This window comes from Hyperolius riggenbachi, chromosome 3, assembly GCF_040937935.1.
Source record: "Hyperolius riggenbachi isolate aHypRig1 chromosome 3, aHypRig1.pri, whole genome shotgun sequence".
Lineage (NCBI taxonomy): Eukaryota > Metazoa > Chordata > Amphibia > Anura > Hyperoliidae > Hyperolius > Hyperolius riggenbachi.
The window spans coordinates 346,172,821-346,192,117 of NC_090648.1; the positions used below are offsets into that span (position 1 = coordinate 346,172,821).

At 42.5% G+C, this 19,297-nt stretch overlaps 1 protein-coding gene across 2 annotated transcripts in view; it reads left to right on the forward strand.

The window, feature by feature from the left end:
- The window catches only part of LOC137563926 (keratin, type II cytoskeletal I-like), a 50,612-nt gene that overhangs the window by 4,529 nt on the left and 26,786 nt on the right, over window positions 1-19,297 (forward strand). The window contains exons 1-2 of one of the 2 annotated variants that reach the window (XM_068277033.1): window positions 13,752-13,833; window positions 17,038-17,120. In XM_068277033.1, the coding sequence (XP_068133134.1) occupies window positions 13,791-13,833; window positions 17,038-17,120 (126 nt within the window). In that variant the 5' untranslated portion in view covers window positions 13,752-13,790. Of the gene's footprint in view, window positions 1-13,751; window positions 13,834-17,037; window positions 17,121-19,297 lie in introns of those variants that run through there. The other variant, XM_068277034.1, reaches the window with a different exon arrangement.

Genomic DNA, 19,297 nt, shown 5'->3' on the forward strand with positions numbered 1-19,297 from the left:
TTTTACATAGAGCTGGCCAAGTCCTTATGGAATCATATTGCCTGTAGTTTATTGATATATACAGATGGATGGATATATATGAATATATTTTAATATCAATTACCACTAGCCTTTTTAGTGTTTTATGCACATATGAATTTAAACTCTTTTACAGCTGAACAGATCTATTATTTTTATTTATTTATTTATCCATCCAATTGAGCCCCTAAATACCCTCTCCCACCCTTCGTTGAGTTTTCCCCACGAGAACAATTTTTTCTTGGTCTGGGGCTGCAGTTTAAGGGAACCAATATACTGTATGTTCTACTTTTTCTGTCCCTAAGCCAACTTTCTTGTTTCTTCCTATCCTTATGCAATAGCACTCTTCCTATTCACTGCCCCCTCTTCTGTGTGCAATATTTCCCATAGGCATGCATAAGTTTTGTAACTAGAGCAACAAATTCCTTTGAGTAGTAGCCAATCAAAACAGAAAACAATCACATAAAATACTGCACTTAGTGGCTTCCATTTTCTTGTCCTTTCTTTTTCTTCTGAAGTCAGAGAAGACGCCTACTCATCTATTCACTAATCCTGTGTCCACCAATCTTGTCACCTATACCACATGATCACATCTAATGAAACTAGGCCAGTGGGGAAGCTTAGTGAGGAAGAAAATGGCTTGCATGTTTTATGACTTAGGGCTATAGTGTGCATTGCTCTTTATTGCTCTCCTGCTGGAATATCAACATGTCTTGTTGTCCACTCCGGCATCTAAGTTTTCCATGGAGCTGAAGACTCTATGGGCCATATCCTATTCAAGGTGATAAGTAGCTTGCAGATGCGAGCTACTTATCACCTTGCCATCGCGCGAGGATTACCGGCAAATCCTATTGCCCATATCCTTCGCGCGATGGCCGATCGTTAGGGAGCATTACTCAGGCGAAAGCCTGAGCGATGCTCCCTTTTACCGAGCGATGGGCAGTGAGGTTTACGCTGTGGTGCTGTCCATCAGCACCACGGCCTCACTCCCCACACATGCGCACTCACCCGCCGCCATCTTCCGCCGCTGCATCTGGGGGTCTCCTTTAATAAGGAGACCCCCAGAGCTCCCCGTCGGGTCGCCGCACAGTTTAGAAGCCCCCGCGCAGCTCTGCACCGGCACCCCTGCTGGCATACATACCGCCGCAGATCACCCGCCGCCTCTCGCCGCAAAATCCGTCGCGTAATTACAGTGTATCTAACACTGTAATTACTGTCCGCATAGAAGGAGCCCGGGCAAAGCATCTTTGAATCTGCAGCCTGGGCTCCCCATTGGTCCGCTGTCTGAGCCATTTTATTGGTTTAGACAGCAGACCAATGGGGAGCCCAGGCTGCAGATTCAAAGATGCTTTGCCAGGGCTCCTTCTATGCCGACAGTAAATACAGTGTTAGACACACTGTAATTACGCGACGGATTTTGCGGCGAGAGGCAGCGGGTGATCTGCGGCGGTATGTATGCCAGCAGGGGTGCTGGTGCAGAGCTGCGCGGGGGCTTCTAAACTGTGCGGCGACCCGACGGGGAGCTCTGGGGGTCTCCTTATTAAAGGAGACCCCCAGATGCAGCGGCGACGACGTGCGTTAGCTAGTTTAGACCTGCTTTTTGCAGGTCTAAGCTAACGCTCATGTCTGCCGGGAAGCATCGCTTCCCGGAGACACGATAAGGGTAATTGGATTCGGTGTTAAGAACTCGCTGGGCGATTATATCGCCCAAGCGAGTTCTTTTCCGCCTGGGGGGGTCTAAAGTTTAATTAGATTAGGCGATGCCCCCATCGCCTAAGTTAAGAACTCGCCAGTGCTTAGCGCTGGCGTGTTCAGCAATAGAATATGGCCCTATGTTCTTACACTTTCCAAATGCTGCCAAAACAGACAAGTTGCATAGACAAGCCAGGGACAGATAAATGAAATAAACATTGAAAAAAAAATTAAAGTAAGATGAGGATGGATAAGGTTGTTTGCTGTCTCCATCAAAGTAGAGCTGTCTCGCTACTGACAGCATAGTGAGTACTATGAACTAATTTTGACCAGCCAAGTATGTGGCATTTCCCTGTTTAAATTACAAAATGACTGTAACTGCAATAATCTGTTTACACTAGCAGGACATTTTAGTCACATTAATATAACACTACGATTGAGTTACCGTTCTTTGTATGAACTGTATTGAATGTAATGCTTTAGACATTTTTGTCTGTGAAAAGTGGTGCCATAATGCAAACACAGTTAACATTTAGTGTTGTATTCTTTGATCTTTTATACACTACAATTAGTGACCTTTGAGATTATTACATTTCATAACAGCAGAATGTATACAAACATCATAGTGAAATGTAAAACGAGACATATAAATGACCCTTACATCTTACCTCCTATAACAAATAAAAGTCATGTCTAAAGTGTGCTATTGTATTTTCCAAAGCTGATATGATATGAAAAGTCAGTAGAAAAGACTGACCCTCAGCTCATTCTCACATAGCAGGGAGTCGACCAGTCCACACCTGGATCCTCCAAAGGTGTGGTAATACATAGTAGAAAGGAAAGGATGACTGAGTCTCCACCTGGATTTAAGCCACAATGGCTATATTTATTATACCATAATATACAAAAACACGTCGTTTCGCCGCAGGCCGAAACATCCTGTGTTTTTGTATATTATGGTACAATAAATATAGCCATTGTGGCTTAAATCCAGGTGGAGACCCAGTCATCCTTTCCTTTCTACTATGATATTGTCAGGATCTCTCCTGTAGCATGTTCTGTCGCTTGCAGTGGAGCTGCAAGAGCTGCAACTGGGAAATTCTGACTTGTCTGCTTGCATTTGGTTGCGTATTCGCAGTGAGTCTTATTGTCATTTGCAAACACACTGCAGTTCAGAGCAGTTCAGGATGCTGTCAGGATTCCTCCTATGGTTTGCTGCAGTTGAACTGCAGCCAGATAGCCCTGGATTTCCTGCATGCATGTTGTTGCATAGTACTGCATGCATTTGTATTCCTTCTTGCCTTGTTCTTGAGGACGAACTATAGCAGCGGTTGCCATTAGTTTCGCTCCTACCTGTTAGTTTTGTCTATCTCATTGTGAGCGTTGCCGTCGCTGAAACAGCGACTAGATTGGCTGAGCATTCCGTCTGTCTGTCTGTTGTCTGTCTTGTTAATTGTCATTACTTGTGCTTTAGCTAGTGAGTTATTTGAGAGCTACATTTCATATATTGTGCATCAGCACGATATATATGTACTCTAGTCAGTCAGTATTGTAATATTGTATATTGTATTGTGTACCGACCTTTGCCTGCCTCTCGACTACGAATCTGCCTAATCCTTCCAAAACAACTGACATCTGAATTAACGTGTATGACCTAAGCCTGTTACCGACTTTGTCTGTTGTGTATTGTATTACTTAGCATCTAGATTGATAGGCGGCCCAGAGCTGCAGTTGCTCTGGGCAATCTTGTTCCCTTGTTCATTTCTCCTGTGTCCATCTGTGAAGCCTCTTCCATTATCCAGCTACTTAGCCTTGTTGCGCTGGGTGGTCAGAAAGTATGCCCCCCCCCCAGCATTACAGATATGAAAGGTCCACATAACCATATCCTCAGATGACTACTGCTCTGTTGCCCTCTAGGTCACCAACTTCACATCCTGAATAGCAAAGTAACAAAACAGTCCAGGGGGAACTCTGCTGACATTTTAAACATTTGTAATAATGACAGCATATAATATAAAGCCTAATGTTAAAATTTTCAGATTTCGAGATTCCTGCTATGAATCTCATGCTTAGTGTCTCTTCTTGTGTGCTGCTATGATCATTGCCTTAATGATGTTTTTGAGTTCATCTCTTTCTAGCCACTGGTAGGATCCCCGAGTGCTTCCGAAGAGTATCAGCTGCATACTGCGATTAGTTGCCCTTCTTTGGAAGCACTTTCGAGCCCTTCAAGGACTCCCGGAGGGGGAAAATTTGCCTAGTTTTGCTGATTAAAGCTTTGAGAACAGAGTTTTGGCCCTGGTAAGGTGCATATAGACTTACTAAAGTAATAGCAACATTATTTACAGTACAGAGGACTATAAGGAATCTTCATTGCGGGTCTTTAATTACCTTTTGCACGATCACTGCTAAGTTAGCCTGGAAGCCGATTAGGACCTCTTTTTTTTAGAAGTTGCACATGATTTGGTGAGGGTAATTCTTGTGTTTGCAAGTAGGAGCGAGGAGTGTGGTTTTCTTGAAAGTTAGTTTCCTACAGTAGCAGAATATCAGCTTTGTCATGCAGTGCTTCCTTCCAAAGTGTTTGTCTCTTACAGGGAGAATTGAAGCCTTTTGCATTAATAGATAAAAGTTTTCAGTCATGTTATCTTAAAATGGTACATACAGCTTGTTTATGTAACGTTTGCGGAATCGTTTTCACGGTCAGCGCACACAAAATGCGCACTGACACAATGAAAACCTTCCACAAGCGTATAATTAAGTGAACCCAGGCTAGGTGCAATGCACCAGCAGAGGGCAATTCCCACCGGCAGATGGCGCTGTGGAGTGCAGACGAGTACAACCGCTGCACGGCCACAGATGCCAGATGGGGATTGTACAGATCAAGACAATGCAGGGCTGAACAGCCCTTAAAGAGAAAGAGCACAGGTACAGGATGAATGTGTGTTCACCAATCTAGTCGCGACCCTGCGACGGTGAACACACATCAGCAGAAACAAAAGTAGGAACGCGATTGCGAGAAAGGTGATCGCCAGAAGTGACACAAGACACATCAGAACAGAACACGAGAGGAGCAAAGGCACAGCAAACGACAATGAGAAAATAACGAAAACAACAAACGCTAACTAAACGCGAACACCGCACTCATTCGCAACAGCGAACGCGTTCACAGCGCGGTCTCCGCACGTTAAGCGCAACAGAGACAAGCACGCCACCCTAACTAACCACCGACAGACAAACACGGAACAGAGGACGTGAGCGCTTGCTTAACGGTTACCTCACCGAGCCTACAGCAAGCGTTCGTATCAGACAAGACAGACAAACGGAAAACAGGAATAACAAAGGAAAGATCCACTGCTCTTTCCGTCAGAGCGAGTGCGATCCGGGTTCAGGAACAGGCTAGGAAAGATCCACTGCTCTTACCGCCAGAGCAAGTACGATCCGGGTTCAGGAACAGGAAAGGGAAGATCCACTGCTTTTTCCACCAGAGCGAGTGCGATCCAGGTACAGAAACAGGATTGCAGATCAGAAGGATCCACAGCCGCTACCGCTAGGGGCTAGTGCGATCCAAGCAAGACAGGCAGATGAGATAGCTGGTAGCAACCACTGCTCCAGCTATACTCCAAGAAAGCAGTTCAGAAGGATCCACAGCCGCTACCGCTAGAGGCTAGTGCGATCCAAGCAAGACAGACAGATGAGATAGCTGGTAGCAACCGCTGCTCCAGCTATACTCCAAGAAAGCAGTTCAGAAGGATCCACAGCCGCTACCGCTAGAGGCTAGTGCGATCCAAGCAAGACAGACAGATGAGATAGCTGGTAGCAACCGCTGCTCCAGCTATACTCCAAGAAAGCAGATCAGAAGGATCCACAGCCGCTACCGCTAGAGGCTAGTGCGATCCAGGCAAGACAGATGAACAGAACAGGCTACCAGTAGCAAGCGCTGCTCTGGTTAGCACCCCCAGACAGACAGAACGATTTCCTGATGACCACCGTTGGCGACAGGACAATCGCAACAGAGAGGCAATACAGACAAAACAGATAATAGGCTAACTGCACTAGGGAAGCTGCCTAGTGCAGTCCCAAGAATTACTCTAAGATAACTTCAACAAGAAATAGCACGGCTGACACTCTAGGAGTGTTTCAACAAACCAAGATGGATGACCAGCAAAGCATTGTGGGAGCAGAAGGCTTTTATACTGCCAGCCCTCAAAGGAGACAGCTGGGCAATTTGCATGTATGCAAATCCTTCAGCAAAGCAACTCTGAAAGTTGCAAGATGAAGCCAGATCTCTTTTCCAGAGACCTGCATCCCTCAGACATAAGGAATGGTCAAACAGCTGTCTGCCTGTGCAGCCAGCTGAGCGGATCATTACAGTTTATTGTGGATACCTTATTTGAAGCAGCTAATACACACCTTGTTGCAGTGGGAGAAAGATAATAGAATGTAAATTGAGGATAAAACAACTTAGATAACGATTTCGATTTGTGAGTATCACAGTCCTTCTTATGGTGCTCATACACGGTACAATAAATACACTTGATTTTCCCGTTAATTAAACCAAAACGATCAAATCGAATAAAAGTCAAAAGTAATCTTTTTTTTTTTTTATCAAGAAAAACGAACGATTATCTAATTTTTTAAAATAAAAATCTGATCGGACATGTTTGAAAAATCTTCATATTTGAGCTAACAGAATAATTAAACGAAATTATCTACCGGTAATCAAAAAAATGAAAAAATTGTACCATGTATGGGCACCATTAGTGTGTATGAGAGATTCACTGTCTGACCCAGAAGTGTGGTGGGGGCTAGGGCCACACACCCTGTAGGGAAGTTGAATCCAGAAGATATCCATTCTCCAGATATCATATGAAGCCAGCTCAGTTTGCAGATTTTTTTAGTGACATTCTGGGGTGATTTTGCGGTGCGTTGCAGAGCGTTGTTTTGGCTGTGCGTGCATTTATGACAGTTTTATTTTCCAGGAGTTTCGCGATTTGACCCCTTCGGCAGTAGATGCTATGATATGCTTTTTGCCCATTTTGTGTATGATCAGCTTTGTGAGGCTTGTTTGCAATATCGTTTTCTCTCAGTGCTCTAGTTATGGGAGTAAAAGATCTGCGGAGCTGGAGAGTGGCCTGTGAGAAGTTATATAGACGAGAAGGGTTCGGGGAGTGAACCTTTTTGTTTAACAGCATTAAACAATTCCTCTTTTGTATGATTAAATTGGAAGGCCACAATGACATCTCTAGGTATATTTTCAGGTATTTGTTTAGGTCTGGGGAGTCAGTGAACCATTGCGATCGACAGTTCTCAATCGGACACTTGTGGCAGATATTTATTTAAAAGGTCACCAAGATAGCATCTATTTTCAGATTGAGCAACTGATTCAGGGATACCATAGAATTGCAAGTTATTTAGTCAGTTACGGTCCTCAATATCCGCTGTCTTATGCTTAAGCCAGACGATATCATCAGCATTGGTTTCTACTGCATCAACAGCCTTGTTCTGTTCCACAACAATATCAGCTACTTTCTCTTCGGTAAGAGCAACTCTATCTCCTAAAGAGCTGAGGGAGCACTGCAGTGATAGTTCCATCATTAGTGATTTTTTAAAAGACAGAAGCACATCCTTCATGCAGGTTTGGGATATGGACTGGTAAGAAGCTGGGAAGCATTCTATGTTAATAGCTGGAGTGACTGGAGAATTGTCTCCTACCTGTTGTTGTGGTAGCAGTTTGGTCCTGGATTTTACGGGGCTCCATGTGGATGGAGTGTTCAGATCTGATGAGAATTCCTCAGCAGCTGTGTCCGGATTGTGTAGGGACGAGGAGTGAGACCGTCTGGAGGTAGTGGTTTTTGTTCTTCTAATTAAGTTTGTGATTAGATCTGATCTTATCCTTTGGTGTTACTTGGATGTTGTTGTCTTTTTGCCTAGTCATCGTGGTTCCCAAGTAACTTGGATACCAAAGTAGATGTAGCAGGTCTGTAGACCTATAGTGTGCCCCACTGGAGTGCTACCCCTATCAGTCTTAATCACCTGCTATCTTTTTCCTATTATCCGGCCATTATTCTCTAGTTTTAGTTACATCCTAATGTCCTTACTTTAAATCAGTGTTAAGCAGGCCATACACTCGTTAGATTAGCAGCAGCTAGATCATCAGATAGATCTCTGATGTATCTGATGTGTTTAGGAACATTTTTTACTAGGAACAGATTTCCAATAGATTTCAGTATGAAATCTATTGAAAATCGATCTGATGGCATCTTTTTGCCATTAGATTTTCATTAGGGCCAATGTAAAATGATAAGCCATCTCAACAGATCGACCTAGATTTTCCAGCATGTCAGATCGATTGAAATCGATCGAAATCGGCCGCAAATCGATTGATTGGTCAATCGACTTGCGATCAATCGATATCGATCGGCCGATAATCGGCTCAGTGTATGGGCACCTTTAGGTGCACCAGCGAGTTAATGTCTTGTTAGTTCAACCATACAGCTTAATAACCTCCATGTACAGGAGATGTTAAAAAAATTAGAATATTGTGCAAAAGTTCATTTATTTCAGTAATTTAACTTAAATGGTGGAACTAATATATGAAATAGACTTATTGCATGCAAGGAGAGATATTTCAAGACTTTATTTGTAATAATTTTGGTGATTATGGCTTACAGCTTATGAAAAATCAAAATGTCAGAAAATTAGAATATCGTGTAACGGTTCAATATTCTAGGCTCAAAGTGTCAGACTCTAATCAGCTAATTAATCCAAAACACCTGCAAAGAGCCTTTAAATTGTCTCTCAGTCTGGTTCAATAGCAATCACAATCATGGGAAAGACTGCTGACCTGACAGTTGTGCAGAAAACCATCACTGACTCCCTCCATAAGGAGAGAAAGCCTCAAAAGGTAGTTGCAAAAGTAGTTAGATGTTCTCAAAGTGCTGTATCAAAACCTAATAGAAAGTTTTGTGGAAGGGAAAAGTGTGCACGAAAAAGGTGCACAAGCAGCAGGGCTGACCGCAGCCTGGAGAGGATGTCAGAAAAATGCTGTCCAAATGTGTTGTGGACTTTTACAAGGAGTGGACTGAGGCTGCAGTTAGTGCATCAAGAGCCACCACACACTGGCGGATCTTGGACATGGGCTTCAAATGTTGTTTTCCTCTTGTCAACCTACTCCTGTACAGCAAACAACATCAGAAGCGTCTTACCTGGGCTAAAGAAAAAAATAACTGATCTGTTGCTAAGTGGTCCAAAGTCCTCTTTTCTGATGAGAGCAAATTTTGCATCTCGTTTGGAAACCAAGGACCCAGAGTGTGGAGGAAGAATGGAGAGGCACACAATCCAAGATGCTTGAAGTCCAGTGTGAAGTTTACACAGTCTGTGCTGATTTGGGGATCCATGTCATCTGCTGGTGTTGGTTCACTGTGCTTCACTAAGTCCAGAGTCAACGTAGCCATCTATTTTGGAGCACTTTATGTTTTCCAGCAGGACTTGACAGCTGCCCACCAAAAGTACCAAAACCTGGTTCAATGACCATGGGATTACTGTGCTTGATTGGCCACTCACCTGACCTGAACCCCATAGAGAATCGATAGGGCATTTCGAAGAGCTGAAGGCCACTTTTGAAGCATTCTGGTCTTCCATAACACCTCAGCAGTGCCGCAGGCTGATAGCGTACATGCCATGCTGCATTAAGGCAGTAATTGATGCAAAAGGGACCCAAACCAAGTACTGAGTACATATGCATGATTAGATTTTTCAAAGGTCTGACATTTTTCAATTTAAAATCTTTGTTTTAATGATTTCATGTAATATTCAAATTTTCTGTGATTTTGATTTTGTGTTTCAAGAATTTTATTGATTTTCTTTTAAAAGAGAGAAAAATAATAAACCAACAGTATCCAAAGTATATCATGACAAACATGAGCATCTGAACAGCAAACTTCATATACAAAGTTGTCAATGACACTGATGGTTAAACAGAAAGACAAACAAACAGTCATAAAACTTAAATCTGAATCAATAGTAACCAAAACAGGTTTGCTAATGGAGGCATGAGGTTGATGCCCTGGAGGACTATGTCCAACTATCTGGGGCACATATTTGTAGTGAAAGAAAGGGGTCGTCCAGGGGTTATAGAACCGGCAGGTAATGTGACCCACGTGGTCTGTCACGTAGGAAAAGACAGAGCAATAAGAAAAGGGCAGGTCACTTGCATTTGCTCAGGAAAGAAAGTAGAGACAGAGCAAGAAAAGAATTAAAAGAAAGAAAGGGGGGCAAGAAGGGAAAGAGGGAGAAGGTCCATCTCACAGCCTAAGTAAGGATGAAGTATCTAAAAATGGATGTTCCAGTTTAAGCCATGGATCCCAGACCTTCTCAAATTTCTTATGGGTGTCTTTTAAAATGCTAGTTAGTTTTTCATTGACCATAAAGGAGTTTATCCTTAATTTAACTTCATCAAAATTAACCAAAGTTTTTTTCCATTGTTTTGCAATAGTCATGGCTGAGATTTTTATTTTGGGGTTTTCATAAGCTGGAAGCCATAATCATCAAAATGATAACAAATAAAGGCTTGAAATATCTTGTTTTGCATGTAATGAGTCTATTTAATATATATTAGTTTCATTTTTTAAGTTGAATTACCGAAATAAACTGTTGCATGATATGCAAATTGTTGGATCTTCAGCTGTATGTGCAAAAGTAGGGCATATTAAGGAAAATTGTTATTTTTTTACACAATAAATGTCTTATAACATGCCAGTCGACATAAAATTTGCACGGGCATCGGGAGTGTTAAGGTGGCAAATTTTTCAGCCCGATTAGCCATCTGAATCAAATAAAAATCGGTGCCACAACAAGCATCCCTGATCGGCCAAGTCAACATATTTCAGGCCAAAATTGGTCAAATGTATCGATCGAGCATGCTGGGAAATCTCGAGCCAACGTGGTTGATCATGTGTGCAGTGGTAACGGCGGGTGATATCGCAAAGACTGACAAATGTGACAGACCCCCTGCCACTGTCCCCCAAATGTAAATGTGCCCCACTCCCCCCCCCCCCCCCCCCAGTGCCCGTGTATTGAAATCTCACCTGCTTTAGCTGCCACGACTTCCCAGCTGCTCCTAATCTCATTTGCTGCTTCTCCACCACCAGGTACGTGTTTGTGATGTCACACACACTCCACGTGATATATACAACAACTACATGGTAACTGCATTGGAAAGCAGTGGATGAGACTGGGAGCAGCTGGACAGTCCCGGCAGGTGAGATTTGAGTGCACGGGTACTGGGGAAGCACATCAACATTTAGGAGAATAGCGGCGGAGGTGGCAGCACGAGACCGATTCCCAGGAGTTTTCATACTGAAATCGGTCAGGTGTATGGGCAGCCAACAGATTTGATCAGAGAGAGCTCTATCTCTTGTTCAATCTGCCCATACATCGCTATGTGGCATAAGCCGCCTGCGTCTGCACAGTAAAGCAGACTCGCTATTTCTGCTGCAGCCTGAGCAGGAAGCCGGTAGCACGCCTGTGCACAGTGGTGAATTAACCCAGTATGGAAAGGGTGTTCAAATACAAATACAATTTGAATTTAAAACACATACAAATCTATGTACAAAAAGCTTAAATGTAATCTCATTTCATTTGACTCTTTCCAAAACAATCAAGTAATCAATTGCTTTTAAAAAATGATCTTCAGATTCCATTCAAACTGACATTTTCAGTCTCGCCTCTTCAATAATAATATTTAACAGTAATAATGTGATCACATAGCATTGGAAAATGATGGCAATGAATCAAATATAGCATGATTTTGCATGGATGTAGCCTGATTATTAAATTATTAAATTGATCGCTTCATCATACAATCAGTTCTTCACATCTGTGTCTAGCATTAGGATTACTAAAAAGCGATAATTCCTTTTGAAGCCAAAAAACAGTATACATTATACTAGCAGCTTTTAGAGCAGATAAACTGTACTTTGGGAACTTGTAATATGTAAACGGGCAATAATACTTGCACAAAAGCAAATATGATAACTGTATGGGTAATAAAAAGTAGGAATTTTATTGAATGTTTTATCAGAGTTTAATCCTGCTCTAATTCCTTTTTTTTTTTTTTTATTCTGTAATAATAAGCTTTGACCCATGCAGTTGTATGGAACAAAGCTGGGTGGCATGATGGCTAAGCACCATGTCTAGCATTGCTAGGGTCCCTGGTATGAAACTAGCCAGGGCACTCTTTGCATCAAGATTATTATTTATATAGCACAAACATCTTCTGCAGTGCTGTACAGAGCATAGAGTATACTCTTGTAACTTCTTTTGCCTCTCAGAGGAACTCATCATCTAATCCCTAACTAACACAGTCATATGTCCATCATAGTCTAGGGCCAATTTTTTTCTTTAGGGGGAACCAATTAACTTATCTTCTTGCAGATAGTGCCTTGGCTGGGATTCGAACCAGGGACCCAGCGCAGCAAGGCCACAGTGCTACCCACTATGCCATCCACTGCGCCACCACACTGCTTATAAGCTTTCCCAGTGTGTGTCCTTAGTGTACCAGAGCTGAATAGAATAAAAAGTTTTATACATACCTGGGGCTTCCTCCAGCACTATCCGCTCAGATCGCTCCCACGCTGCCGTCCTCCACTGTCTGCAGCTTCGGGAACCGGGTGCCATCACTTCAGCCTGTCGGGGCCAGTCTACGCAGGAGAAGTGCGCCCTCTACGTAACTCTCCAAGGGCTGCTGGAGAGATACGCAAACAGCGCGCTTCTCTTACCTCATACTGACTCCGACTGACGGAAGTGACGGGAACCGGTACTGAAGCTGCGGGCAGCGGAGGACTGCAGCATGGTATCGATCTGAGCGAATGGGGCTGGAGGGAGCCCCGGGTATGTATAAAACGTTTTATTCTATTCAGCTCTGAGTCACTTTAAGGCATTCTGGTTTCTTTGCACATCCCAAAAGCATAGAGCTACATTTATTGATTCCTCCAAAATACCCAAGCAACTTGTCTGTACAGACTGTCCCCTAATTACAAACATCAAATGATAATACTTCATACATACAATCAAAGGCTGTCTCCATGTACAAAATATACAGTACTATTTTGGTATTACTCATTTTTGTAAAAGCATGATGAAACAACCAAAAAGCATTGCTTATGTTATATGTCCAGATCCAGAGTTGTCAGAAAGTAAATCATTTATCCATATTTCCCTATGTATAACACAGGACTCAACTTACAAATTCAACTTACAAACAATCTCCTAGAATGTACCCTGTTTGTAAGTAGGGGGATATCCAAAGTACGCTCATTCCCTTAAGGATCAAGCTTGATACTGATGAACGATTTTAATAGTGTGTGTGTGTGTGTGTGTGTGTGTGTGCGTGCGTGCGTGTGTGCGTGCTGCGTGCGTGCGTGCGTGCGTGCGTGCGTGTGTGTGTGTGTGCGTGTGTGTGTGTCAGAGCTATAATACACTGTAATAATAATGTATACTCATGGTCACCATAAAGATGAAATGGGGGAAAGAGAGTTTGGGTTCCCCACAAGTACACCAGAATTATGTCTATTACTCATATATAGACATCATACCAGTCTATGCTACTGATTAATGGAGTGTTCATAAATTGTTATTAGAGTAATAGCACATAATTTACTGCAGCTTTGTTGAAACCTTCCTCCCTTGCTTCTGTTTGGTTTGGATATGATTTAATTGGATTTCATTAAGTTTGTACCCAGCAGATATTGCTATTTACCCTTTTCAACACCTTAGGAAGTCATTTTTTATGGTTATTATAATCTTCCAGGTAAACATTACAGATAACATCAGATTTGTTCTACTTGAGAAAGTGAGCACACAGTAAAACCTGTGATCATCTTCAGATGACGACGTGAGTTAGGATCATGATTACAGATACTAGTTCTTATCTTTCAATATAATTGTGGTGTCATATTACCACTCCTGAAATATGTTTAATCAGTATTACCTTTACGGACTAGCTGAAATGTATATAAAGTGACCAACCCTCAGCAACTGCATCTATCTGGTATTCCTACTCTGCAGGATACCAAGAAGCAAAGATGATTGCGGCAGCTCTTGTGGTAGCTGCAATCTATTGCATTGGTAAGTATCCAATGATTGAGATATTAGCATAGAGAATTCATTATATTTATTAACTATAATTCCTGAGAATTTGTAATACTTCTTAAATGAAACTTGAAGTGAGAAGGATATGGAGGCTGATACATTAATTCCTTTGAAATAATGCAAATTGCCTGCCTGTCCTGCTGATCATCTGCCTTTTAATACTTGTAGCCATACCACCTGAAGTCTGATTGGATTAACCACATGCCTGTTTCAGGTGTGTGATTCAGATATCATGCTGATGCCAGAAAGAACAGCAGGACTGTCAGGCAACTAGTATATATGACAACCTTCATATGCTTTCACTTCAGGTTCCCTTTAGCTAAAAATCTTGAAAAAAAATCATTCCAAATTAACCTTCCTTATGATACTCTGAAGTGAGTTACAAACAGTGACCTCAACAGGTATTTTTTCTGTTTTTTAAAATGTTTTGTTTTGTTAACATAGCTGCCTTTGCGTGCAAATATAATTTCACTATGGTATACGTTCGCTTAGATACAAAGGGGTGCCCAGGATATGACAAAACTATTATAATGAAAAAAAAAATGCGGTGGCTTTCCTCAAACACGACAAATTCAGACGTTATACAAAGATTGTTAATATGCAAATTTAATATTTCACTTAGAAACTTCGGTACTTATCCGTTAGCCGGGCGCATCCGGCAGGTGGCGCTAATTACTATTCTCCCTCCAGGCCGACATGGATAGTAGGGAAAGATGTAACTTTGGTGGAGTTTTGTCGCCACCTAGAGGATGCGCCCGGCTAACGGATAAGTACCGAAACTTCTTTTCAAAAACATGTAGTCTTCTTAGAATTTAGATACTCTATTACTGATTTAGCTAACATGACTTCCTCTAGATAAAAACAATCATTAAGGGATGTCGCCTGAAACCATTTTTCTTGATTTTTAGTTATAGTCCCTGATACTATGCAAGGCAACTGTTGGGTAATCCAATATAAGAGTGCAGATGTTTAATTTGCTATGTTTTTGTAAAATAAATGTGGCCACACATTTCAGCACCTTCTCCAAAGTTTTTAAATGCTGAGCGTTGTGAAGCAAGCTTTGTTTTTCACAGTTAGGGCTAGTTCACACTTGCTTTAAAAACGTATCCGTGCTACGTTTTTTGTCCCGGACAAAAAACTGAGCCACGGATACCAATGTTAAAAATAGGAACAGTACACACTCAAGTTAAAAACGTATCCGCGTGTGATCCGCGGAATACGTTTTTAAACCCGGAACGCAGAGTCCGGACTTGCAGCATTTTTCACGGACCCGTATACACGTACGGGTAGTGAAAATCAATGGAGAAACGGGCCTCCCTCTTCACTGACATTTTGGGACACTGGAAACGGATCAGTTTCCAGTGTCCCTTGGTGAAGGATGGGGCCGCCATGCTGAAGGGGGTAGCAGCCAGGACGGGGGGCTGCGGGGAAAGCGGCGGCCAGGGGGGTCCCCCCCCCCCCCTGCTCACCTGGGTGCCCCCCGTCCCCGCTCCCCCTCCAGCTCGCACATAATGTAATAAATTGTACCTAAGGAAGTTCGTCGAGCCGGGCACTTCCGCCCACACCGCTCGAGTCACTTTCTGCGATGCCGCCCACTGAAATACAGAGGGCGGCATTGCAGGAAGTGACTTGAGCGGTGTGGGCGGAAGTGCCCGGCTTGCCGAACTTCCTTAGGTACAATTTATTACATTATGGGTGAGCTGGAGGGGGAGCGGGGACGGGGGCACCCAGTTGAGCAAGGGGGGGGTGCGAACCCCCTGTCCGCCGCTTTGCCCGCCGCCTCCCATTGTGGCTATTACCCCCTCTAGGAAGAAAAAAACACGCAAACGGATCCAGAACGTGTGCTGCAAAAAAAGGCAGAACGGATCCGTTTGCGTTCCGGTTTTTGAAAATCGGAGCCCGGACCGCGGATGCGTCCCGCACCCGGAGCTAGTGTGGCCCTAGCCTTAGGCTTTGTTCACAATGCAAAACCCAGTCAGCAAGCACTTAGCGATTGCGATTTTGCAATGTGATTTTCAGAGCGATTTTAAAAGGAATGTACGTTTTTCACACTCCTTGAAGCTGAATTGCTTCTAAAAATGCTACTTGTAGCTAGATTTTCTAAAAAGCTAAATGCTGCTGTGGGAACACCCTCATAGGGTGACACTGCACTGGCGATTCAGTACAATCGCCCCCCTGTGTTAAAGGATGACTGAAGTGAGAGGAATATGGAGGCTGTGGTATTTATTTCCTTTTAAACAATGGACATTGCCTGGCTGTCCTGCTGATCATCTGCCTCCAATACCTTTAGCCATAGGCCCTGAACAAGCATGCATATCAGATATTTGACTTAATTTGACTGCATTTACCACATGTTTGTTTTCGTTGTGTGATTCAGACACTACTAAAGCATGAAAGAGCAGCAGGAAGCCAGGCAACTGGTATAGGAAATAAATATGACATCCTCCATATCCCTATCAAGTCAGTTGTCCTTTATCCAGCCAAAAGGCCACGTTCACAGTGGCACTTGCATTCCCTGTGACAGCAGGAATGCAATGCAATGGATTGGGACAGCGGCGCCGCACATTACGCTTGTGTTGTGTCGAATATAGTGAAGCATACAGTCAATGAAAAGTATGCTTCACCTGTACTGTTAAAAGCACACCTTTTCCAGTAATGCACTGCATTCACTGCGTTACAGTGCTGCAACCCACTATACTACTTACTGTATATATAACACTCCCACTGCACTCTAAACGCCACATAGGTGGTGCATTGTAGCACGGAAAGCCGCATTACACCGCAGCCATTACACCGCACCAAAACGCACTGGGAATTTGGCCTTAGTCTTATTTCAACTTTATTAAGGATACAAGGATAATAATTACCTCATTAGCGGTTTGGTATATAAACCCTTGTACATACACATTTTTACATCTGTATTTAAAGGTGTCCCGCTGATATTGTTGGCCTCCCTTTCAGCCATTCAGTGGCATGGATCACTCTTTCCCAACCCCTATCCTAATTAAAGGAACTTCCTTTCAATTGTCAGCACTGAGGTTCTCTTGATCATCACCCCTTCCCTCACTGCAGAACAGAACAAGCTGCACAACAGATCAGATGACCAAACAGTGAGTTTGTGCAGCTCCCATTCTGAAATAGTCACCTAATTGCTAACGTAGCATCTTTTATGTATTACAGCTCCGTCCAGATCTTACTACATTCCAACTGGCAGTCATGAGGAAGACTCCTCAAAAGAAATGAGTTGCCTTGAAAAAGCATTGGTGAGTCGTTCATTTATAGAATCTTGCTGTTTATGTCCATTATAGTTCTATGGAAAAACCTAATAAAGATAGAACCTTTATGTCTATTTCACTTCAACATGACATAATTTCCAGTGCTGGGAAACAGAGACGGATGTAATGTGTTTACATTGATTCCCTATTATTATTACTACTATATTATTTATATGATTTATTCATGAATTACCTACATATTAAACAGTTCTATGGAATACGTTAGTAAGGACTGTAGAATACAAGTCAAGCAGTCACAAAACATGACACAGGAGGAGGGTTTTAGTCTAATATGATCTTAAAGGGCAATTGTAACCTTTTAAAACAAAAAAGTTGAAAACTCAAATAAGAGGAGGAAAGGCTCTGAATTTCTTGGAGTCTTTCCGTTCCTCTCTGCTTACCCTCATTCCACCACCAGGCCCCCGTTTAAAGCTCCTGTCTTCATGTTTCCGAGTACTGCGCATGCCCAGTACGGATTCACTCATCTTTGGAAGTACTCAGAGACCCAGAACAAAAATATTATACAGAGGAATTTAGGCAGCTTTGTAAGGTAGCTATACAAAGGTCTACAAAGGCCCAATTATACAAATTCCCATTCTCTCCAATTAAAAATGTGACAAGTTGAGAAAAGATTGATTAATTACATTGCAGCATTGATCTTAATTAGATTTCTGCCCAAAAATCAATTGTACTGCAGCAAACGCAAACATTTGTACTGCTCAGTACGATCCAAAACTATTCAGCTGTCAATCAATCCAGCTGCCTGAAGAACAATCATGCCTTTGATGGATATTAAGCTGTCTAAAACTGAACATAAATTAGTTGACCAGATAGATGGCAACCAAAAGATTACAGGCCGACCTGATCAAAGTGTTCACACACTCTGGAAAATTTCTGTTCGGTATAGGCTAGCTTAAAAATATGAAGGATAATTGTATTGATGAGGAGTTTGAGCAGTACAGTGACTAGGAGCCCATTTCCAATACATGCAATGCGATGCGGCTGCATAGCCCTATCGCACTACGGGTTTCCTGAAACCAATGCACAGTAATAGAACAGTTTCTATTGCGTGCATTGCCTGCGGAGCAATCCGAGAATCCGCCCGCCGTTACCTCCATAACCTTCTGCATCTGCCGATGCGGAAGTGACGCGAACGGCAGCGGAAGTGATGAGATGCGGCGAGGTAGCTGCATTAGCATCACATTAGCAATGGAAAAGGGCCCTAAGTGATGGATGTTCATGCCTATGTAATGCTAAAGTTCCAATACCCTGGAAGAATTTTATAACGGTAAGCCATAAACAGGTAAATTTTTTTCAGAAGGTTCAAACACTTTGATTAAATGTTCAGTATCAGTGATCTGTTCCTAAGAACATGTTTGAAGAATTAACTTCAGACCAGTTTTGGAAAGTTCATAAATTGAAAGGGTGGTAAGATACGGCAGTAGATTTCCACCCAGCAGGCGTGGTTTAGGAGTGGTGAGAGGTTGATAGTGTACTGAATGCAGTACTGTTGTACTGCATTCAGTACACTATGACCCAGTACACTATTGTCCCACTATGTTGTACTGCATTCAGTACACTATGACCCCCGGAGATAATTTTTCTTCTTATCTACAGAATAACTTTTCAGCACCTTGCCATTGATATAGTACAAAAAAGTAGATGAAAAAAATAATATTAAACTTAAGTAGACTATTTTCATTTCTGCTGGGTCTTCTCTCTGCTCAGAGCCAAAGCCTAGCTAGTGCCCCAATCTATTTCTTCCCTGATTACCTCATGTGGGCAGTGATTAGATGGGGGAGGAGTTTAGATAGCTCACTGACTTCTGTCAGGTAGGACAGCTTTGCAAACCCATCCAACAGTAGCAAAAAAAAAACGACACCGGCGGTTAGTGGACGAAAAGGGTGCAGCCATAGACTCTAATGCATTTATCGTTAATACAAAGCAGAATATATATCGTTAACAACATTAGAGCATTAAAGTTTTTGAAATATGTTATCGTTTTAAAAACTTACAACGTTATAGTTATTGTCACATTATATAATATAATTTCTATGTGTGTAAGGGTATTAGTGCAGGGGGGAATGGTTAGGAATAGTCACCACCAGGGAGGATGGTTAGGGTTAGGCACCACCAAGGGGGTGTATAGGGTTAGGCACCACCAG